This window comes from Dendrobates tinctorius, unplaced genomic scaffold, assembly GCF_039654945.1.
Source record: "Dendrobates tinctorius isolate UK_male_01 unplaced genomic scaffold, ASM3965494v1 ptg000016l, whole genome shotgun sequence".
Classification (NCBI taxonomy): Eukaryota; Metazoa; Chordata; class Amphibia; order Anura; family Dendrobatidae; genus Dendrobates; species Dendrobates tinctorius.
The window spans coordinates 19297725-19323388 of record NW_027361684.1 but is presented as its reverse complement, the minus strand read 5'-3'; the positions used below and the strand labels follow the sequence as shown (position 1 = coordinate 19323388).

Sequence of the window (25664 nt, the reverse complement as noted above, 5' to 3'; positions counted from 1 at the left end):
GGGGGCCAAGCTCAGCAATTTCCCAAAATTCATGGGGAATAATATGATGCTCCTCTAAAATTTTGGGGGAAAAATTGAATCTTATAGTTCAAAAAATACGGTAAGAAAGCATAATAAATAATATACTACCATTCTGTACACTGTCCAATAGTCTCAACGCATCCAATTCTGGATTATTTCAACACAGCCTCCTACCATTCCATGTGTATGAAAGAAACTGGTTGTCAGGATTAGGTCTATGAATCAGCTGTGATGAAGAAGGGGGCTGGCTTAGTTAGTGAAATAAACCAGCTGCATCATATACACAGAGAGGGGGGAAAGAAGCTCATGGCTGTTTAAAAACAAAGCCAGAAGTGGAAGTGCCGCGACTTCAAGACGCATCTGGAGTCGAAGTGTAATTCAGAATGAAAGTATATTAACAAGTTTATTAGTAATTAAACAAATTAAATTCATATATCTATTTTTTAAAATATATTTATCCTTGAAGAATTTAGAAAAAATTAAGGCATTTTAGGTACAGAATAAAAAGAACCAGGAAAAAAATGAACATGGGTTTATTGGTGTAAATGCAATAGTGACATCTACTAATGCCAAGCCTTGTGGCACAAATGTGAAAACATAACACCATGGTCTATATGTCTTCTCTTATTGTCACAGTGTGTTCAGAATCCATGGCCTAGATTGCTTCTCGTCTTTCTTCCTGCTGTAAACTTAGATGGCAGTGCAGGATATGAAAGGACCTCGGGGGCGAGGCCCAAATAGCACCGACCAATAGAAGAACTCACACAGGATTGCCTTGAACATGTGAAATTTCACAGACAAAGATCTGTGTTTGGGTCTTGAGTTTACGGAGTGATCTTAGGTCGTAAGCACTAATCATCCCTTATTATGGTCACGGCTCCCACTGTACATTTATACAATATATAATATTGATGTCTTCCAAACAATTCTACCACCTTTAATTAAAAGCAATCCAAAATTTCTCTCTCTCCCGAGAACTTTGCTGCATGTTAGGGTTACAGCAGCAATAATATCAAGTACTTCTTTCTTTCTATAGAACTGTCCAGTAACCTATAAGGCAAAAGTCGTAGTCCATTTTCTTTGCTAGCTAATTAAATATGACTGAACAAAACTGCAGGTCCCTCTCATACGCCCCCTAGGGGCTTAATTGTGCTCCTGGTCCCTCCACAGGGTATAATAAATTGTATTTAGCTGAATGGATTTAAGTGAATGTTGCTATCAAACACCTAGACGTCTTTCAGGTGCCAAGAACTTAAAGACTATCTGACATCAAAGGCTGAAGGTTTTACCCCGCACCTTGCTGAGTTTTTACGGCCTCTCCATGTGATCCTGAACTAACATAGATATCAAGAAATGGAATATATTTGTCTCCTAAGCATTGAAGGTGAGTGGTAGTTGAGCGTGGCGGTCATTATAAAGGTTCCTGAATCCTTTTCTGTGCACCATTGATGCTCCTCTCCTTCCTTTCTGCTCTTCTGTAGCCCATTGAGAATACTCAGAACCAGTTGGACGCGGCCAGTCCAGGCTGTATAGAGGAGATCTGAATTGAATGCCATAGACGTGTGCTTTCAAAGTTATCGCTGTGCGTTCTATATGTAGAGTGGAAGCTGTAACAGAGCTTATTCAGCATCTACGATACAAATCAAGAGAAAAAAAAATCACAATTTGGCAATAAATGATACTGATAACTGAGTCATAGAATCATAGGGGCCAATTCAAGATATTTTCACCACTTATCTGCCATAAAACACCTTGAAATGTTGCAAATTTTTTGTGCAACTTTAAATTGCGCAAAGACTTTGCAACTTTGGGCAATCCAGGCAAGTGCTGCAAAAGTGAGGGAAGCTTGGGAGGGATGGGGTGGGGTGGCGAGGCCCAGACAAATTTATCAAAATCTACTCCACTGTAATGGGGAAATTTATGCCAGAAATGCAGAAGGACTGGAGTAACATTTCTACTGGAGGCGCACAGCAGTTGATCGCCAAGTATTTTGGTGTGCTCGGAGATTGTGTTTGTCGACGCAGCTGCATGATTTGCGGCTGCTAGACAGGCTGAATACATGGGATTGCCTGTTTGTTAGGAATTGCACACGTGTTCAGACTGTCTAGCAGCCATAAATCATGCAGTTGCGTCGACAAACACTAAATCTCCGAGCACGCCAAAATACTCGGAGGTCACCCGAGCATGCTCGGGAAAACCCAGGCAACGAGTATACTCGCTCATCACTATTAGGTACATCTTACTCCAGCGCTGCCTTCACCAAGACTGGTGTGCAAAAGGCCAGTCATAAATAACCAATGAACGACTAATGAAGGTAAAATCTTCCACTTATGGGTTATCAGTGTTTCATTAGTTCCGACCTCTCATATCCATCAGTACCATCACAAGATTTAGGCCACGTTCACAAGCTCAGTATTTGGTCAGTATTTTACATTAGTATTTGTATGCCAAAACCAGGAGTGGGTGATAAATGCAGAAGTGGTGACGGGTTTCTATTATACTTTTCCTCTGACTGTCCCACTCCTGGTTTTGGCTTACAAATACAGAGGTAAAATACTGACCAAATACTGAACATGTGAACGTGGCCTAAATGAAAGGAGAAAACAAAAAAATATGAAGTTTCCTATTTCATGTAATTTTTTTAAGTGTTTCGACATTAGAGAATAATGTCATTCACCTCCACAGATTCTGTCTCCAGCACTTCTGCATGTGTCATGGAAGTAATCTTGATTCCAGCGTACACTAGGTACGTAAAGTATTCAGACCCCTTTAAATTTTTCACTCTGCACCATTTGGTAAATTCAAAAAAGTTCATTTTTTTCTTATTAATGTACACTGTGCACCTCATCTTGACTGAAAAAAAAAAAAAAAAACAAATGTAGTAATTTTTGCAAATTTATTAAAAAACCAAAACTGAAATATCATATGGTCATAAGTATTCAGCCCCTTTGCTCAGTGTTGAGTAGAAGCACCTTTTGAGCTAGTACAGCCAAGAGTCTTCTTGGGAATGATGCAACAAGTTTTCCACACCTGGATTTGGGGATCCTCTGCCATTCTTCCTTGCAGATCCTCTCCAGTTCCATCAGGTTGGATGGTGAACGTTGGTGGACAGCCATTTTCAGGTCTCTCCAGAGATGCTCAATTGGGTTTAGGTCAGGGCTCTGGCTGGGCCAGTCAAGAATGGTCACAGAGTTGTTCTGAAGCCACTCCTTTATTACTTTAGCTGTGTGCTTAGGGTCATTGTCTTGTTGGAAGGTGAACATTCGGCCAGGTCTGAGGTCCAGAGCACTCTGGAAGAGATTTTCATCAAGGATATCTCTGTACTTGGCCACATTCATGTTTCCTTCAATGACAACCAGTCGTCCTGTCCCTGCAGCTAAAAAAGATGGATTTTTGGTTCTTGCCGTAAAATCTCTTTCTTGGAGCCTTCATTGGGGGACACAGATTACCATGGGTGTATGCTGCTGCTGCTAGGAGGCTAACACTATGCAAAAACAAGAAAATTGGCTCCTCCCCGGCAGTATACACCCACCGACAGATACCAAGTACCCCAGTTGGTGAGAAAGCAGTAGGAGAAACCACGGAATTTTAAACATATGTACCAACCCAACACGGAGCTCAAAGCCCCAACACGGTACAACTTAAACAGGGAGGGTGCTGTGTCCCCCAATGAAGGCTCCAAGAAAGAGAATTTACGGTAAGAACCAAAAATCCATCTTTCTTTATCGCCTTATTGGGGGACACAGATTACCATGGGACGTTCCAAAGCAGTCCCAAGGGCGGGAACAGCAATAAGGAACGAAAGAACCGGAAAGGCTTAGGTCGGCCGGTGAGCCACCGCCGCCTGCAGAACCTTCTTACCAACAACTACATGAGACGAGGCCTGGGTATGAACCATGTAGAACTTCGCAAAAGTGAGAAAGGACGACCAGGTCACGGCCCTGCAAATCTGTAAAGCCGAAGCCTGGTGACGCACAGCCCACGAAGCTGCCACAGCCCAGGTAGAGTGGGCTCTCACTCCCAGAGGGTGCCGCTTTTCCTGAAGTCGGTACGCTTCCAGAATGGTAGAACGAATCCAGCGAGCTATCGTGGATTTGGACGCCGGAACCCTTTCCGGCGACCTTCATAGAAGACTAGCAAGGAATCGGATTGACGAAAAGAAGCAGTCCTGGCGAGATAAGCACGCAAGGCTCTGACTACATCTAGTTTGTGGAGGGACTTCTCAATAGGGTGAGACGGAGCAGGGCAAAAAGATGTAAGAACGATATCCTCATTGATGTGGAAAGAGGATACGACCTTTGGGAGAAAGGAAGGAACGAGCCTGAGAATGGCCTTATCCTGATGGAGAATCAGGTACGAGGAAAGGCATGACAAGGCCGCCAATTCAGAAACTCTTCTGATGGATGTAATGGCAATCAAGAAAGTTACCTTCCACGAGAGAAGGGATAAAGGAATGTCCTGGATAGGCTCGAACGGCGCCTTTTGGAGAGCGCTAAGGACGAGATTGAGATCCCACGGATCTATCGGCGAATGATGCGGTGGAGTCACATGGGCGACCCCTTGGAGAAAAGTCTTAACCTGCGGTAAGGCCGCCAGCTCTCTTTGGAAGAGGAGAGACAGGGCGGAGACCTGGCCCTTGAGGGTACTGAGGGACAGACCCGCATCTAAACCAGACTGGAGGAACCCAAGAATAGATGGAATGGAAAAGGACATAGGAAAGACTTTTTTTTTTTTTTTTACCGTCGCACCAACGGAAAAAGGCCTTCCAGCACCTATGGTAAATGCGGGAAGAGGCCGGTTTTCTGGCTTTGATCATACACTGAATCACCTGGTCAGACAAACCTGATTCTCTCCGGATCGCGGCCTCAATGGCCATGCCGTTAAATTCAGAGACTGAGAATTCTCGTGGTAAAGGGGGCCTTGCGAGAGAAGATCCGGACGGTCTGGAAGCCTCCAGGGAACGTCCGCGAGCATGTTCACCAGCTCCGCGTACCAAGGGCGTCTTGGCCAGTCTGGGGCCACCAGAATCACTGGTACGCCTTCCGATGTTATCTTTTTGATCACTCGAGGGATCAAGGCAAGAGGCAGAAATAGATAAGGAAGTCGGAACTGGGACCACGGAATTATCAGGGAGTCGCAAGAGACGGCTAGAGGGTCCCTGGACCTGGCTACGAAGTGCGGAACTTTGTGGTTCATCCGAGATGCCATGAGATCGACATCTGGGGTGTCCCAGCACTGGCATATCTGATGGAAGACTGAGGGGTGAAGGGCCCATTTGCCTGATGCTAGACCTTGACGACTTAAAGTAGGCCGCCCAATTTTCCACCCCTGGAATGTGAACGGCGGAGATCGCAGGAACGTGACGTTCTGCCCAGAGCAGTATCTTGGCTACTTCCGCCATTACTTGCTTGCTGCGCGTGCACCCCTGGTGGTTTATGTATGCCACAGCCGTGGCGTTGTCCGACTGAGTGCGGACCGGCTTGCCGAGGAAGAGAGGCTGCCAGTGAAGAGCCAGGAAGATTGCTCTGATCTCCAGAAGATTGATGGGGAGAAGAGCCTCCTGTGGGTTCCACCAGACTTGAGATGTTTTTAGATGGCACACCGCTCCCCACCCTAGAAGGCTGGCATCGGTGGTGATGACTTGCCATTGAAGCGGAAGAAAGGACCTCCCTTGAAGGACTGACTATGGCCTTGCCCACCAAGTCAGGAATTGTCTCACTCTGAGGGGAAGGAGAATGGGACGGTCCAAGGACAGTGAGGTCTTGTCCCAGGCCGAAAGAAGAGCCAACTGGAGGGGACGAAGATGAAATTGTGCAAAGGGCACCGCTTCCATGGAAGCTACCATCTTCCTCAGAACCTTCATGCAGGACCGAAGGGGAATGGGGGTTGGCCGCTTGAGAAGTCGGATCCCTTTGGAAAGAGCTGCAAATCTCTCCTTTGGAAGAAACACACGGGCTAGATTTGTGTCGAATTCCATGCCTAGGAAGGTCAGGAGCTGTGTGGGGATCAAAATGGACTTTCCTTTGTTGATTATCCACCCGAGACGGCAAAGAGTGTCTAGGACTATCTGAAGACTCTGAAGACAGTCTTGCCGGGGCGATCTCTTAATCAAAAGGTCGTCTAGATAAGGGATGATGAGGATCCCCCTGCAGCGGAGGATGGCCATGACTGTCGCCATCACTTTCGGGAAAACCCGGGGAGCGGAGGCCAGACCGAAGGGAAGAGCCGTGAACTGGTAGTGGTCTTCCTGAATCGCAAAATGAAGGTATTTCTGATGTTGCAAACACACAGGGATGTGAAGGTAGGCATCCCGTATGTCCACAGAACAGAGAAATTCCTTGTGTTCCATTGAGGCTATCACTGACCGAAGAGACTCCATTCTGAAGTGGAAAATCTTTACATGGTGATTGAGCAATTTGAGGTCCAGGATTGGCCGAAAAGAACCGTCTTTTTTTTTTTTTTGGAACAACGAAGGGATTTGAATAGAAGCCTGAAAATCGTTCGTGTGCGGGAACCGGAACGATCACTCCGGCGGCAAGAAGAGAGGAGACGGCTTGAAAGAAACCTGGAATGTGAGACCTCTGTCTTGGAGGTCGGGACAGGAAAAAACGTCCCTTTGGCGGAGACGCAAACTCGATCTTGTATCCGGATGTGATGATTTCCCTGACCCAAGCGTCGTCGACAATGAACAGCAGGCGTCCATGAAAGAGGAAAGTCTGCCTCCCACCCTGGAAGAAATTCCAGGTGGGGGTGACCCGCCACTTGGAGGCAAACCTACCGGACCGGGTACCTGACGACCTGGGGTATTAACCTCTAGATCTCCAGCGGGGAGCGGGTTTGTAAGATGATCTTTTCTGCTCTCGCTCCTTAGAGGCGGAAGGCCGATCTTTGAGGTAGTGTCCGCATTCCATGACTTTAGGCAAAGGACTCGGCGTACAGCCACTATGTTGCTGTTAGCCCTTGCCACGCACCCAGCTGCATCTAGGGCGGCGGCCAAAAGGTATTTACCCGCATGATTAATTTGATCTGCCAGATCCGCCAACTCATCCTGAGGAGCTGCTGCTAAGATGCCCCTGCGAAGAATCTTTGCCCAAGCAGAGAAGACCGTTGCTACCCAGGCAGGTGCGAAAATCGGACAAAGGGAGGCACCAGATGCCTCAAAAATTGATCTCGCTAGAGACTCTATTTGTCTGTCTGTTGGATCCTTAAGTGATGCCCCATCAGGGAGGGATAGGACCGTCTTGGAGGCTATGCGAGAGACAGAAGGATCCACTTCGGGGGCTTTGGACCATTTTGTGCGTAAATCCGCATCAAAAGAGTACAGGACATCTAAGTACCTGCGGCCTGAGAAGCTGCTCGGGGTGCTCCCAGTGTTTGGTCAGTGTAGTATCAAACTCTTTATGGTTTGGGAAAATTTGGGAAGGAGGCCTTGCCCGCTTAAATGGAATGGAACATTCCTGAGAAGGGGGCTTGTCGTGTTTAATTTCTAAGGTTGGAAAGATAGCTGAAAGGAGGCTGTCGACCATCTTCCGAGTTTTAGACATGCCATCTGCTTCTGAACTAGATCCCGATTGGGGATCCTCATCTGACCTAGTGTCGTCTCCTGAAGAGGGAGAAGGGCACCTGGGAGAAGCAGCCGGGCTTAGAGAGCTGGAAGACGAGCCAAAGAGAACACGCTTCCTAGTAATTCCACTCGATCTGTCCCTCCGAAGGTCGCGGTCAGGTGCAGACAACTCACCTTGCGAGGCGGTCGGTGCACAGGTGGCTTTAGATAGCTGAAGCAAATGTTCTAGGACCTGGACCAGGGACTGAGACACTTTAGTCAGATCAGAGACCGACTGCGACATTGCCACGGCCCACTCTGGGAGAGAAGAGGTACCCTCATCCCGTGAATCTGTGTGCTCCTGAGAGGCTGACATGGCGGAAGGACTGCAGGACGGACAGAGGGGCGACGACTGACCTGAAGGCCACTTCTTTTTATAGCGTGCACAGGCGTAGTGAATAACGGTGGGCTTGAAAGAAAGCGCCGTTGAAGGGTTGAACATAGGTGGGATACGCCGTATGGCCGCACTAGATAAGATCAGGGACTGCAGAGGGGAGCTAATTTGCAATAAAGGGCTGAGCCTACCGAGAATCTGACGAGCAGCAGGACCCTGAAGTGTCCTCCAAGCAGCGAAGGAAGAAGAGAGATTCCAGTCAGGAAACTGGCTGTGAGGTTGAGGAAGGCGGAGCTTGGCGCCGGGAAGTGATCGGGCCATGGAGGCGGGGTGGGGGGGAGCGGTAATAAAAAGATTGATGCCTCTGAAAACAAAAGGAGCCCTGTAATAGGGTGGAATGGGTGCGCGAAAAAAAGGGCGCCAGAGAGAAAAGGAGAAGCGCGTCCTGAGCAGGGAGGCAGGAGAGAAAGTGAAAGTGAAACCGCTCTCCCTCCCCGCCTGGCTCTCTAGCCTGCAATGGCCGCGGCGCCGATAGATAGAGGTGAGCTGCGCCCCCACCGCTCTGGAATAAACCTCCCCCATTGTTGAAAAGACCCATTCAGCTGGAGCGACCGCTCCAGGGTACCTCTGATGCCCGTGCACGGCGGGAAGCGCTGCTGTCAGCATGAGGCGCGCTGCTGGCAGAGAGGGAGGAGGGCGGGAATCTCAAATATTGCTCAGACATGCCGGCTGAAGGGAACGATCAGACTCTTACCTGACGTCCCTGAAGAGGATAACCGCAGGGGCCCTGCGTAACAGTCAGGCCGCTGGGAGAAGACCTCTTACTCTCTGACATGTAGAAGACGGCGTTTTCTTGCTGGGAGCGAAGGATAGCCTGCTGACCACCGCCGTCTTCCTCTCAGCCCTGTCCCAGGAGAAGGGTGAGGGGTTGTTTTGGCAAGGAACGGCCACCCATCATCCGCCCATAACACCGACTGGTGTTAGGGAAAGGTCCTGCCTGCGGTACTGAGAGTTGCGATGTGGGAAATCACCACACTGCTCGCTCAGCCGCCTGATATAGGAAATCAGAGTGAAAACTACACCCTGTTTCCTGATGTGAAGACCTGAAAGAAATAAGCGAGAAAAGATTAAAAAGTTCGACAAACACCTACAGGAAATAAAAGGATTATTAACTGTGGATCTGAGAAGATCCCGGTCCACCTCCTACAGACACTAAGCAAAAACTGGGGTACTTGGTATCTGTCGGTGGGTGTATACTGCCGGGGAGGAGCCAATTTTCTTGTTTTTGCATAGTGTCAGCCTCCTAGCAGCAGCAGCATACACCCATGGTAATCTGTGTCCCCCAATAAGGCGATAAAGAAAACACCCCCATAGCATGATGCTACCACCACCATGTTTCACTGTTGAGATTGTACTGAGCAGGTGATGAGCAGTGCCTGGTTTTCTCCACACATGCTGCTTAGAATTATCATTGAAAAGTTCTATCTTCATCTCATCAGACCAGAGAATCTTATTTCTCATAGTCTTTGAGTCCTTCGTGTGTTTTATAGCAAACCCTACGCAGGCTTTCATATGTCTGTCACTGAGGAGAAGCTTCCGTTGGGCCACTCTGCCATAAAGGCCCACCTGGTGGAGGGCTGCAGTGATATTTGACTTTGTGGAACTTTCTCCCATCTCCCTACTGCATATCTGAAGCTCAGCCACAGTGATCTGTGGGTTCTTTACCTCTCTCACTAAAGGTACTGTCACACTAAGCGATAGCGCTAGCAATATCGCTATAACTTGTGACGTTATAGCGATATTGCTAGCGATATCGCTGTGTCTGATACATACCTACGACCCGCTCCCCTGCTGGTTATCGCTGATCGCGCGAAAACCTCCAGGACTGTTTCTCGTCGTCAGCTTCCTGCGGCGCTTCCTGTGGAGAGACGAGCGTGGACCCGGGCGGGAGGACGCAGGATCGCCTAGTGTGACAGGTAAGTAGCGACCCCCGTCCCCAGCGATGTCGCTGGGGAGATCTGCCTGTGTGGCAGCACACTAGCAACCACTTAGCGATGTACCAGCGATCCTGACCGCGTCATATCGCTGGTCGGGATCGCTGGTACATCGCTAAGTGTGACAGTACCTTAAGGCTCTTCTCCCACGATTGCTCAGTTTGGCTGGACGGCAAGGTCTAGTAAGACTTCAGGTGGTCCCAAACTTCTTCCATTCAAAGATTATGGAGGCCACTGTGCTCTTAGGAACCTTGAGTACTGCAGAAATTCTGTTGTAACCTTGGCCAGATCTGTGCCTTGCCACATTTCTGTCTCTGAGCTCCTTGGCCAGTTCCTTTGACCTCATCATTCTCATTTGGTCTGACATGCACTGTGATCTGTGAGGTCTTATATAGACAGGTGTGTGCCTTTACAAATCAAGTCCTATCAGCTTAATTAAACACAGCTGGACTCCAATGAAGGAGAAGAACCATCTCAAGGAGGATCACAAGGAAATGGACAGCATGTGACTTAAATATGAGTGTCTGAGCAAAGGGTCTGAATACTTATGACCATATGATATTTCAGTTTTTGTTTTTTATTAAATTACTACATTTCTGCTTTTTTCAGTCAAGATGGGGTGCAGAGTGTACATTAATTAGAAAAAAAATTGACTTTTTTGAATTTACCAAATAGCTGAAATGAAACAAAGAGTGAAAAATTTACAGGGTTCTGAATACTTTCCATACCCACTGTAGAAACAGGGCATTAGGTAATTTGATTTCAATTTTTACTACCGCCGTGTAGGAGAGATCAACCAGGGAATATAGCATCAGAGCAGCCTCTTTCTCTTTTACGCTCTGACATACAGACAACACTGGAGATGTTTTCTACTTAACAGGACAAAGCGGAGCACTACTGAACAGATTGGTCCCAACTCTTAAAGGGATTTTCTCATGAACGAAAGTTCATTTTAAGCAATATTTCAATCAATAGATCTTGGAATAATAATAAATTCCACAATTTGATGTGTTTAAAACAAATGTTCCTGTGCTGAGATAATCTTATAAATGTGTCCCTGCAGTGTGCTGTGTAATGGCTGTGTCTGACCGTGCAGGAACATGGTCTAATCATACCACATCTCCTGGGCAGGGGAGGAAGGAGGTGAGAATATACAGACAGTGGGACAGGATGGGATCACAGCAGATTCTGCGAGATAAAGCATTGTTTAAACAAAGGCAGAGAAATGTTTTATCTCACAAAAACAATCAGCTGTGATCCCTTGCTGTAATGTTTGTATACTCTTTTGCTTCCTCCCCTGCCCAGGAACTGTGATATGATCAGACCATGTTCCTGTACGGTCAGACACAGACATTACACAGTACGCAGCAGGGGCACATTTATAAGATTATCTCAGCACAGGAACATTATTTTTAATTGCTTCCTATTGTGGAACTTATTTTCATTCCAATACCTAGTGAATAAAATGAACTTTTGTCCGTGGGAAAACCCTTTTAGAAATAGTGATGTTTACATTTGGTTTTCATCTCAAATGTTTGTTTTTTTAATCTTGCAAGTTTCACACTGGCCACTAGACCCAATATTAGACTCACACATTCTGTTTTACTGACTCATACACTACTTGTTTCCTTAGAAGTATTGGCCAAGCATGCTCTAATCTGGGCAAAAGTCATTGTGAAGGTAGTGGGAGGAGGTGAGCTTTGACATCACCTATTGTGAATGGAGGAACTTGTGCCTATATAAAGATATTAGCTATAGAGGTTGTTATCCTGTCTGAGATAATAATGAAACTTCTGAAAAGTATGTTCTGTAAAAAAATACAGGCACTGAGAGTCTTGAATGAAGTGTACAAGACAAAAGTTGTATGAACCAGATTATATTGGTGAGATCACCTCATCAGTTTAATGTGTAAGGGAGCATCCTGAATTTCCTCAAACAGATGTGGTCGGTGGAGTGAAGGATACAGCACGTTGGAGTGCCCAAGGGCGATCTTTATGTTCTCCCTTACGGAAAGAATCCCTTAGAGGAGTCTGCAGCAGCTTTCTCATAGAAAACACAGAAGCACTCAGCGGAGCCGAACATTCCTGTTTATGTGGAGATTGGGAGATATAGCTGTCAGCCAAAAGATCGACCGTTTAACAGATATCTAATGTGTATAGGGGCCTTAAGGCTTTGTGGTCAGGGTGAAAATTTAAAAATGTCTGATTTCTTTTCATATACATAGTAATATCAAAAAGTGAAAAAAAACATCAACAAATTTTAAAATTATATTTAATATGAAAACCTCATTTAAACAATAGGACATTTTCTGAGGATACATTCCCTTTAAGGGAAAAGGTGTGCCCTCCCCACAGCTAGCAGCAATTATATTCTTCTTACAGATCCTGTAGGATAAATGTAGGAAATCGGAAACTTCCACTAATCGTGCAAAAGAAAACATTCTATTAACACAATAACATTCTGAAAGACCATTATTACTATTTATACTGAACCAACAGAAACTGGGATTGGCTGTTTCTCTGCAAGAAGCCAATAAATGCACAAAAATGTTACTTCACCTTTAAAGTGAATCTGTCAATAAGATTTCATATTTGTATATGAATATAGTTCTACCAAAGACAAGTCCAGTGATACCTGTACATGGCCGGCCTGTTCCTCCATTACTGAGAAATCAGCGTTTGAATTGATATGCAAATGAGGCCCTAAAACTATTTGTAGATCTGAAGCCTCTGTCACTCCAGCTCTATTCTCCACCCAGCGCTGCAGTGCCTCCTATTACTTACCACGAATCATTAAGGGATCCGTTACAGCTCTGGGTCTGCTGAAATTTAAATGTTGTATCTTCCTTTTGTTCCAGCAAGAGTTAATGTCAGTCTCTTGCTGGCAGTTCTTTTAGCCTGGTCAGCTGATGTTGGTTGGTAAACACTCCCACTTCCCTTTAAATAGTCACATGACCAATCAGCTGATTGTCGGTTGTAGAGCTCTTCTTCTATGCAGACCAGCTAGGCATGTGGAGCTCTCCTGTCTTGGTGATGTTGCTGCTGTGGGAGTTCTGATTCCTGGTGCTGTTTGCTCTGCTGCTCTAGAGCCTAGCAGCAGAACCTTAGCTGAGTATTTTCTTTTTTGTCTGTCCCATGTTTGGCTATTCCCCTGTGTGTTACCATCTGCAGTGGCGACGCTAGCGTCCTTGCTAGCCAGTGCACTAGCCAGGGTCAATAGAGGTGACAGTCAGGGAGTAGGACATGACGGCGGCGGGGGGAAGGACCCGCAAAGGGTGTTAGGGGAGCTTAGGGACAGACAAAGGTTTGTGTCAGGAGGTGTTCCATCCCACAATCTCAACCTATAGGGTCTTCCTCTCTTTTTCCCATCCAGTTGAATTTATATGCTGTGTCGTCCCCCAGACTTACCTGTGTCCGAGCGTATTACTGCATGATTGATGGCTCCATTGCCTGAAGTCACACAGCATAGAAGTTGTCAATCAAACAGGAGGATGCCGCACTTTGTGGAGAAGAGAGCTGGAGGGACAGAGGCTTCAAATCTACAAAAAGTTTTTCAACCTCATTTACATATCAATTCAAACGCTGATTTCTCAGGAACAGAGGAATGGACTAACCATTTAAAGGTATTACTGGACTTGTCTTTAAAAGAGCTACATGCGCATATAAATCATTTTGTGGCTGAAATACTATTGACAGATTTCCTTTAACCCCTTCATGATTTTTGACACATATTTACCTGATATGTCGAGTCCTTGCCTTTGCTGTGAGCTCACACACAAAGCCCACATTTTTTCCAGCATATGATGGATAATTTAATCAGCCATCATGTGCCTTTAACAGCCGTGGGTGGTGCTGCTAACCTGTTAAATCTTGCTGTTAATCACCGACAGCAGGAATTAACATGTGTTGGCCGGAAGAGTGCCATTCATAATGCCCTTCGACGCGTCCATCACGTGATCGCGGAGTGCTGATGGGCTTTTATGACAGCTGAGGGTCTACTGATTTCCCCCGTACCTGTCATGATCCTCCTGTGAATGCCCGCTCTGATTTTTGCCACATGTATAGCACAAGCGATCAGACGATCGCCGCTTCTAGTGCCCTAAGGAAACTAACAAATACAATAAAAAATATGAAAAGTTTTTAAAAATATGAAAACAATTAAACAAAGAAGTTCAAATCACCTCCTTTTTGTCCTATTAAAAATAAAACAAAAAACCACTACATATTTGGTATCACTGCGTTCGTAAAAGTTTAGTCTATCAAAATATAAAATAACTTATTCAATTTGTAAATGGCGTAACAAGAAAAAAATCTAAATGCCAGAATTAATTTTTTTTGTTGCTGCAACATTTCTATAAAATGCAATAAGAGGCGATCCCAAAATGGTATCAATAAAAATATCAGCTCGAGACACAAAAAATAAGCCCTCACCCAGCCCCAGATCCCGAAAAATGAAAATGTTATGTGTCTCAGAAAATAGACCTGTAATAGTTTTCTTGTACAAATGTTTTTCCTCAACTTAAATTGGTATCTGCGTACTCGTATTGACCTGGAGTATCATATTGCCTGATCAGTAGTGTTGAGCATTCCGATACCGCAAGTATCGGGTATCGGCCGATACTTGCTGTATCGGAATTCCGATACCGACTTCCGATATTTTTTCAATATCGGGCATCGGCATCGGAATCGGAAGTTCAAAGTTGATTGACAGCCGAAATGACGTCATCATGATGCGCGGTGTGTGCGCATCATGATGCGCCGTCATTTCGGGCCTTCCTGGGGTCTCTGCCGGCCTGCTGGGGGGCTGTGTGGACTGCCCAGGGTCTGTACCGGCCTGCCGGGGGGCTGTGCCGGCCTGCCGGTGGTCTGTGCACCCTGTGGGGGTCTGTACCGGCCTGCCGGGGGGCTGTGCCGGTCTGCCGGTGGTCTGTGCACCCTGTGGGGGTCTGTACCGGCCTGCCGGGGGGCTGTGCTGATGTCCGGGGGTCTGTGCAAGCATCGTCCGATGGGACTACAAGTCCCATCTGGCGATGCCTGCTACCATGACAGTGATTGACACATTAGCCAATGATGGGACAGTAGTAGTCCCATCATTCGGCTAATGTGTTAAATGTTTAAAAAAAATATATATATATATATATATATATATATATATATATATATATATATATATATATATATATATATATATACTACATACATACTACATGCATGCTACATACATACTACATGCTACATACATACCACATATATACTACATGCATGCTACATACATACTACATGCTACATACATACTACATATATACTACATGCATGCTACATACATACTACATGCTACATACATACTACATACATACTACATGCATGCTACATACATACTACATGCTACATATATACTACATACATACTACATGCATGCTACATACATACTACATGCTACATATATACTACATACATACTACATGCATGCTACATACATACTACATGCTACATACATACCACATATATACTACATGCATGCTACATACATACTACATGCTACATACATACCACATATATACTACATGCATGCTACATACATACTACATGCTACATACATACTACATACATACTATATGCATGCTACATACAATACATTCATACAATACATACATAGACATACAGTACATATAACATAGAGTAACATACTTACCAATACTTGTCACATTGTTCCCCGAAGCCATTGTCTTTTACGGAATAAATATTAACATAACAAACCACAAAAATACTCACCCATGATCCGAAGCTGTCCACGAGTGTGTCCCACGACGATCTTGGGTAGAGAACTGCAGCATCAGCTGATGCTGCCGCTCTCTACGGGCTGCAGGAATCCAATGACGGAAGGTAGGTATCCTTCCGCACTATATTCCTCCGCCACTTAAAAAAAAAAAGTCCCTAGTCTCACTTTTTGCCATTGCTGCGTGAGACTAGGGACTTTTTTTTTTTAAGTGGCGGAGGAATACAGTGCGGAAGGATACCTACCTTCCGTCATTGGATTCCTGCAGCCCGTAGAGAGCGGCAGCATCAGCTGATGCTGCAGTTCTCTACCCAAGATCGTCGTGGGACACACTCGTGGACTGCTTCGGATCATGGGTGAGTATTTTTGTGGTTTGTTATGTTAATATTTATTCCGTAAAAGACAATGGCTTCGGGGAAGAATGTGACAAGTATTGGTAAGTATGTTACTCTATGTTATATGTACTGTATGTCTATGTATGTATTGTATGAATGTATTGTATGTAGCATGCATGTAGTATGTATGTAGTATGTATGTAGCATGTAGTATGTATGTAGCATGCATGTAGTATGTATGTAGCATGCATGTAGTATGTATGTAGTATGTATGTAGCATGCATGTAGTATGTATGTAGCATGCATGTAGTATATATGTGGTATGTATGTAGCATGTATGTAGCATGCATGTAGTATATATGTGGTATGTATGTAGCATGTATGTAGCATGCACGTAGTATGTATGTAGTATGTATGTAGTATGTATGTGGTATGTATGTAGCATGTAGTATGTATGTAGCATGCATGTAGTATATATGTGGTATGTATGTAGCATGTAGTATGTATGTAGCATGCATGTAGTATGTATGTAGTATGTATGTGGTATGTATGTAGCATGTAGCATGCATGTAGTATGTATGTAGTATATATGTGGTATGTATGTAGCATGTAGTATGTATGTAGCATGCATGTAGTATGTATGTAGTATATATGTGGTATGTATGTAGTATGTATGTAGTATGTATGTAGTATCTATGTAGCATGCATGTAGTATGTATGTAGTATGTATGTAGCATCTAGTATGTATGTAGCATGCATGTAGTATGTATGTAGCATGCATGTAGTATGTATGTAGCATGCATGTAGTATGTATGTAGTATGTATGTAGTATGTATGTAGCATGTAGTATGTATGTAGCATGCATGTAGTATATATGTAGTATGTATGTAGTATGTATGTAGCATGTAGTATGTATGTAGCATGCATGTAGTATGTATGTAGCATGCATGTAGTATGTATGTAGCATGCATGTAGTATGTATGTAGTATGTATGTAGCATGCATGTAGTATGTATGTAGCATGCATGTAGTGTGTAGCATGTATGTAGTATGCATGTAGTATATATGTAGTATGTATGTTACATGTAGTATATATGTAGTATGTATGTTGCATGCATGTAGTATATATGTTGTATGTATGTTGCATGCATGTAGTATATATGTAGTATGTATGTTGCATGCATGTAGTATATATGTAGTATGTATGTTGCATGCATGTAGTATATATGTAGTATGAATGTAGCATGTATGTAGTATGTAGCATGTATGTAGCATGCATGTAGTATGCATGTTGCATGTAGTATATATGTAGTATGTATGTTACATGTAGTATATATGTAGTATGCATGTTGTATGTATGTAGCATGTATGTAGCATGTAATTTTTTTTTTTTTTTTTACATTCAACACATTAGCCGGATGATGGGACTACTACTGTCCCATCATTGGCTAATGTGTCAATCACTGTCATGGTAGCAGGCATCGCCCGATGGGACTTGTAGTCCCATCGGACGATGCCTGCACAGACCCCCGAAGCCTGCACAGCCCACCGGCAGGCCGGCACAGCCCCCCGGCAGGCCGGCACAGCCCCCTGGAGCCTGCACAGACCACCGGCAGGCCGGCACAGCCCCCCGGCAGGCCGGCACAGCCCCCCGGCAGGCCGGCACAGCCCACCGGAGCCTGCACAGACCACCGGCAGGCCGTCACAGCCCCCCGGCAGGCCGGCACAGACCACCGGAACCTGCACAGACCCCCTGGCAGGCCGGCACAGCCCCCCGAAAGGCCCGTACAGACCCCAGAGAGGCTGTACAAGGCAAAAATAGGGTTTTTTCTTATTCCGATACCGGAAGTCCCATAGACTTGAATGGGACTTCCGGTATCGGAATCGGCGATACCGATACTTTTTTTTTTAAGATCGGCCGATCCATTCCGATCCGATACTTTGAAGTATCGGACGGTATCGCTCAACTCTACTGATCAGTTTTCCCGTGTATTGAACATGGTAAATAATAAAAAAAAAAACAATTGTGGAATTGCGTTTCTTTGCAATTCCGACACACTTGGATTTTTTTCACGCTTTCCATTGCATCATATGCTAAAATGAATGGTGTCATTCAAAAGTACAATGTGTCTCGCAAAAAAAAGCCCTCACACAGTTATGGGGACAGAACAATAAAAAAAGTTAAGGCTCTTGAAATAAGGGGAGGAAAAAACGAAAGCGCAAAAACGGAAAATTGCAAGGTCATGAAGGGGTTAAATACCATCTACTTTATCTGTATATACATATTTTAAATGTTTTTCATACTCACCATCTCCCCACCCCTCTGCCACTCCAGCTAAATCATAGTGCTTCTTCCTTAACTCTCCAAGTTTCTCTCTCTCTTTCTGCAATTGGCTCTCCAGCTCCAGGACTCGCACCTATCAGAAATAAGGATGTGATTGGTATTTCAGGCAATCATAGTAGAAGTAGACTGGACTAGGACAAGACAGTCCAATATCTGTGACAGCCGAACGCAAGGGCTACAGCTTCCTATGGGTGAACTTGCAGATTCTGCAAAAATTTCCAATTTTCTTGTCTGAAATTTCGGCAAAACTTTGCCATAGTGCAGAGCTTTGATTCTGGAAAACTAAGAAAAAAAAGCCCCATGGCTGCAATAGCTAAACACAGCCTTAAGTTGTCATTTCATAGGCAATATTTAGGCCTAGTATTAATGGGGACCTGTCAACTGATTTACTAGACACAGGTCAATATACTCCAGATCCCCATGACTGACATAAGAGACCTGTTTGTCTAGGTGATCGCCCCGGTGAGAAATTCCCAGACCCATGCTCAGACTAGTTGACCAAGATGCATAAAGCTGACTTTTCAAAGTATGCTTTTGCAGTGTTTAAAAGTGTGACTCGCACACTCAATGGGCGCTGTCCTACTCACTGTGCTCGCCACTCTGCTCCTCCCCGTGTCAGCTCATCTCAGTGAGTCGCTTCTTCCAGCACTGCTGCATCTTCCTGCTGTCTCCACCTAACTATAAGGAGACACGGCCAGACACTGCAGGAAATCCTGCAGTGTTTTGCTTCCTCGGCCTATTCCGTGACAGCAGGGAATGTATTAGGCAGTTCCTTCCTCCACACCTTGCCTGCACTTAGGGTCCTAGTTCCAGACCGTTTCTAGATACCTGTCTTGGTGCATTCCTGTTCTGACTCTCCTGTGACTAAACCTGTACTGCCAGCCCCGATCTTGGATTTCCTGACCAAATTTGTTTACGTCCTCGGTGTTTCGCATCTGTGCCTATGACACTTTGGTCAGCTGCCGTAGGTCCGGGGATTGCCTTGGAGTGGCACTTAGTGACTACCCTAATGGCCTAAGCCTATACTCCCCATGAGAGCCTCTAATCGTGACCAGGTAGCCTCTTACTTAACCACATCCAGAGTAAGCCAAGCCAGCGGCGCAGTGGGTGCACACTGACAGGCGTCACAAAGTGAATTGCACTTGCCTACAGTAGTGCAGCTGGTATTTGATTTATGCTGCCTGTGGGTCGGGCAACATGAATTAGTTGACAGGTTCCCATTAATGCACTATGCACTACAAGTAATATAATGAAGTTATTTCTATTAGTTTAATATAGGAATGGCAAAGAAGACAGTGTACATTATCACATCATTATCGCATATTATTGTTGTCACTTAATATTTACCTGGATGAGAAGAATATATTAGACTAATTTAATCAATAAAATAAAATTAGGAAAGGTAAAGCTGAAAATAGATGTAATTAATACCTGGGAGTCCATTTCTTGGCGCTTGATCTGTGTTAGAGTCATAGTAGAGAAATCCATTGTTTCTGATCATAGAAGAAAGGAAGACATAATAGATAATCAGCCTTGGTGGATGAGTTATTAATAATGCTGGATTACTGTTCCAGGTTCCATATAAATTATGTAGAATGAGATGAGTTTGTACTTACCTACTTCTTCAATCTGGGACTTCACTGATTTTGTGGAGGCCACGACACCGGCGGCATTGTGATTTACAACTTTAGAGGCTTGTTGGAGTCTCGTCAGATTAGAACTGTTCTTCTCTGCCTTTACCTACAGAAAGGAGAGAAAATACATCATGACATCAATTGTTGTGAAACGAAGACTGAAAAACTCACAAAATAAATTAGATTTTTCCATCCATATATGTTGATTTAGTCCAGTTAGTAACATCTTCATTGCCTGTTTTCTCCTATACTGACCCTCTCCCCCAATCTCTGAGTACTAAGTGAAGGGGGCACACGACTGTTAAGAAGGGGGGAAGATGACCTTTAGTAGTTATTGTCTATTGCAGCGTTCCCCAAGTCCAGTCCTCAAGGCCCACCAACAGATCATGTTTTCAGGCTTTCCTTAGTATTGCTCAGGAGATAATTCCAATCACCTGTGCAATACTAAGGAAATCCTGAAAACATGATCTGTTGGTGGGACTTGAGGACTGGAGTTAGGGAACCCTGGTCTATGGGACTAGACTATTGTCTATTGAAATTAGTAATAGGGGTCCGTCCGTACTTAGTGTTTTACTGTTAGGAATGTGGGGGTTTAAGGAGAGATGTAACTTCCTGTCTCACTGGCTCTTCCTCTTTCACTCACCAGAAGAAACATTTCCCTCTCAACGTCCCAATTTTTTTATTTTACTGTGCAATTGTATATTTGATATTTTACTTGACTACTTATTCTGTTTAAGTTGACTTATCGTATGTATCATTGCAAGTTTTATTTATCTGTCATCTTCTGGTTTGCACATATGCCATCATGTCCTTTTGAAAACATGTTGATTTGCATTTTGACATTAACCTACTAAGCCGATAATGGGCAATATTAGAGACCGTGATGGCTGTGGAGGGCTGAACTACAAGGCCAAACTCAATTTTGCTTAGTATTTTTTAATTATTATTTTGTATTATTTTTACCACTTAAAATTGAGAAGAATTAAATATGGTGATTAGTCACTACTGCTATTACATGTTACCATAGGGCTGGCTAGTTGTAACATGTATTCTTATTTGTAGCAGGTAATAAAAATTAATTACAGCTTCTTAGAAAGTTTATAAATCATATAGCTCATATTATTCAGCCCTTCTGCTACGATCAACAGTTCCCCTCACACAGTATGATGCTCCCCGTGCTCGCACACACAGCATAATGGCCCCTACAGCTCTCTATATAGGATGATGTCCCCACAGCCTCCCACGCATAGCATGATGTCCCCACAGCTCTCTACATAGTATGATGTCCCCACAGCCTCCCATACGCAGCATGATGGCCCCAACAGCTCTCTACATAATATGATGTCCCCACAGCCTCCCACGCATAGCATGATGGCCCCCACAGCTCTCTACATAGTATGATGTCCCCTCAGCCTCCCATACACAGCATGATGGCCCCACAGCTCTATACTTAGTATGATGTCCCCACAGCCTCCCACACATAGCATGATGGCCCCCACAGCTCTCTACATAGTATGATGTCCCCTCAGCCTCCCATACACAGCATGATGGCCCCACAGCTCTATACTTAGTATGATGTCCCCACAGCCTCCCACGCATAGCATGATGGCCCCCACAGCTCTCTACATAGTATGATGTCCCCTCAGCCTCCCATACACAGCATGATGGCCCCACAGCTCTATACTTAGTATGATGTCCCCACAGCCTCCCACACATAGCATGATGTCCCCCACAGCTCTCTACATAGTATGATGTCCCCACAGCCTCTTACACACAGCATAATGGCCCCCACAGCTCTCTACATGGCATGATGTCCCCACAGCTCTCTATTTAGTATGATGTCCCCACAGCCTCCCACACATAGCATGATGGCCCCCACAGCTCTCTACATTCTCTACTTAGTATGATGTCCCCACAGCCTCCCACACACAGCATGATGGCCCCCACAGCTCTCTACATGGTATGATGTCCCCTCAGCCTCCCACACATAGCATGATGGCCCCCACAGCTTTCTACATAGTATGATGTCTCCTCAGCCTCCCATACACAGCATGATGGCCCCACAGCCTCCCACACATAGCATGATGTCCCCCACAGCTCTCTACATAGTATGATGTCCCCACAGCCTCTTACACACAGCATAATGGCCCCCACAGCTCTCTACATGGTATGATATCCCCACAGCTCTCTATTTAGTATGATGTCCCCACAGCCTCCCACACATAGCATGATGGCCCCCACTGCTCTCTACATTCTCTACTTAGTATGATGTCCCCACAGCCTCCCACACATAGCATGATGGCCCCCACAGCTTTCTACATGGTATGATGTCCCCTCAGCCTCCCATACACAGCATGATGGCCCCACAGCTCTATACTTAGTATGATGTCCCCACAGCCTCCCACACATAGCATGATGTCCCCCACAGCTCTCTACATAGTATGATGTCCCCACAGCCTCTTACACACAGCATAATGGCCCCCACAGCTCTCTACATGGTATGATGTCCCCACAGCTCTCTATTTAGTATGATGTCCCCACAGCCTCCCACACATAGCATGATGGCCCCCACAGCTCTCTACATTCTCTACTTAGTATGATGTCCCCACAGCCTCCTACACACAGCATGATGGCCCCCACAGCTCTCTACATGGTATGATGTCCCCACAGCGTCCCACAAACAGCATGATGGCCCCCACAACTTTCTTCATAGTATGATGTACCCACAGCCTCCCACACACAGCATGATGGCCTTCACAGCTCTCTACATAGTATGATGTCCCCACAGCCTACCTTGTACACAGTGTGATGAATCCCCCAGCTGGCACCACAGAATATGATGTCCAACACACACAGTCTGATGTACTCCACAGTCACCTACATACACTATGATGTACACAACAGCTCCCCACACACAGTATGATGTACCCCACACACACAGTATGATGTGTTCCACAGTCCCCTACCTACGGTATGCTGAACCCCCACCTCTCCACATACAGTATGATGGATCCCACAGCTCCCCATGCAGTATGGTGCCCTCACACAGTATGATGCCCCCACAGCCACACACAAAGTATAATGCTCCCATAGCCCCCACACACAATATGGCAATCACCACAGCATCCCACACACAATATGATGAACCCCTACAGCACCCACACACTATGATGGCCCTCACATCTCCCCACATAGTATGCTGCCACCCACTCACAGTATGATGGACAAAAACAGCCCCCCCCCCCCCAAAAAAAAAAAAAATACTATGACAGCCCGCCACCAGTATGATGACTCCACACTCCTTACACACAGGATGACCTCCAGAGTCCCCACAAACTGTATGATGACTACCACGGTCCTCACACAAAGTATGATGACCCTCATAGTCCCCCACACAGTATTATGGCCCCAGTAGTGTCCCACAACTACTGACTGATAAAAATAAATAAAACTACACACCTATCCTAGTTCCCTCTGATCTGGTTTGTGCAGCATGTTACTGAGGCACCACCCAGCAGGCACGCATTATATAGTGACATCAATGGCGCACATGCTGTCCTTATACACTCAGTTGCACCGGCTAAATGGTGCAGCAGGGAGCTGTATCACCGGTATCTGAATCCTTAGAAAGCAGAAATACCGCAAAATCAATATGCCAAGCAGGGGCAGCCATGATGCTGTACACCACTGTATCCTGCTATTTGATTGATCCAGTCCCTGGGTGGATGGGAATAGGATCTTTGTAGTGGCATTAGAGCCCTTGAAGTGGATTGGCTTTTCTAGTGTGGCAAGCCAGATCGTGTTGCCTATGGATCGCTGCCTGCGGGTGACTGTCAGGCAGCGGAGGGACCAAAAGGTAACCAAGAAGCTCCGAATATACTTTCCTAGCATTTTATATGACTATTTCTGTGATTGTTGTAGTCATATGCTTTTAAATAAAGCTGTGTGCATCAAACCAAAGTGATGCGTAGTGTATTTTATTTGTGTCTTAGGGTATGTGAACACGTAAGCGTTTTTTCACGTTAAAGCGTTTTTACCAAATAAAACGCTTAAACGCTTAAAAGAAGCATCCCATTCATTTTAATGAATTCTGCAGTTTTTGTGCATATTGATGCGTTTTTTTCCTCAAAAAAAAACGCATCGCGGTAAAAAATGCAGCATGCTTATTAATTTTGCGGAAAAATCCACATTTCTAGTTATTTTCTATGAGACTGCGGATGCTCCGGGGAAAAAAACGCATAAAAAACTAGCGTTTTTTGCGGAGAAAACGCGCGGACAAAAACGCACATTTTCTGGGAAGGAGTCCGGTTTTCAGTCAGGAATTTTCTGCATACGTGTGCACATAGCCTTACAGTTATTGTAGTTTGGGTTATGTCCTAACAAATGACTCAGGATCCAACCTATATCCAGTAGTCATGATATGATGTTTGGAATTTGCTAAGAAATGGAGATGGAAAAAGCTTTGCAAAAGTCAACCCTTGTCAAGAGCGATGTCACTGTACTAATCTGATCTCTTACAGTATATGGATTATACCTTGGAAGCTGCTACAAGTTGGGCAGTGCTGGCTGCAATTTCATGGGAACAAACAATGAGATCTTCAAATTTCCCTTTTCCTTGGACCACAAGGTCTGCTGCATCACTGAAAAAGGATGAGAGATGATAAGAAAAGCTATATGAAAGTAAAAATAGCAAAAAAATGGGGTAATGCATGAAAGTATAAATCTATCACTAAAAATAACACATTTTGCAGTAAGAGAGGGGCTGCTCTGTTTTCTTTTCCATTTCTCTCAATGAGAAGAAACAGGAGACAAGCAGTTATAGCAAGCACACATACATCAGCTAGGGGAAGGATATGACAAGAGAAGAAAATAATCTTTTCCTTGGCTGGCAGAGCACAAAGGATTTTTTTCTTCTCTTGCCTCAGTTCTCCGTGCGCTGTCAGTCGTGAAGCAAATTTATTTTTTTGCCATAGTCCTTCTCCTCTTCTCACTGAAGTATCATATGTGCTCTTAGCAGTGTTTCTTCAGACTGCAGCCCATCCTGACATGTGAATAGGACTGGTTGTTGTTTGAACTATGTGATGGGGCCATTTTATTACGTGCTTGAAGAAACCCTCTAAGAGAATTTAAAAAAAATAAATACTCAAACATTTAAGGAACCTGATCTCTAAAATAAGTCCAGTGTGAGCAACTTTGAAGAGGTTGTCCCATGAATAAACATTCATTTTCTTTCTTATACTTTGCAAAATATAAAAAATATTTCAATTTGAATAATATTAAAAAAAATGATCCTGTATCTAGATTTTGATGTTCAATTCTTGGTTTGGAACAACCTCTGCTGATCTTTTACTTTCATATCACAAGGTCCACCTAATGTGTCCTATTCGTCACCCACATAGATCCCATTGTACATAGCATGGAGTTATTCCTATTATTGGACAGGACAGTCAATTATGAACAAGACACAGCTCCTTCTCATCAGATTCAGTTTTCAGGTGGACAGCAGTGGCTTCCATATCACATACCAAATGAAACAATTAATGTGGGACAACCCCTTAAAGGGGTATTCCAGTTAGAGGAATATCAGATAATGAATGAAGCAATTCTCCATTCAGGTGGGGGGGC

General features: G+C 44.7%; 1 protein-coding gene across 2 annotated transcripts in view; it reads right to left on the bottom strand.

The window, feature by feature from the left end:
• Positions 1–538: 538 nt before the first annotated feature.
• The window catches only part of HIP1 (huntingtin interacting protein 1), a 198371-nt gene continuing 173245 nt past the window's right edge, over positions 539–25664 (bottom strand). For both annotated transcript variants that reach the window (XM_073565546.1, XM_073565545.1), the window contains 5 exons: positions 24574–24679; positions 20022–20145; positions 19837–19898; positions 18370–18478; positions 539–1651 (listed from right to left, as the gene is read on the bottom strand). In XM_073565546.1, coding sequence (XP_073421647.1) covers positions 1641–1651; positions 18370–18478; positions 19837–19898; positions 20022–20145; positions 24574–24679 — 412 coding nt within the window. In that variant the 3' untranslated portion in view covers positions 539–1640. The remainder of the gene's footprint in view (positions 1652–18369; positions 18479–19836; positions 19899–20021; positions 20146–24573; positions 24680–25664) is intronic.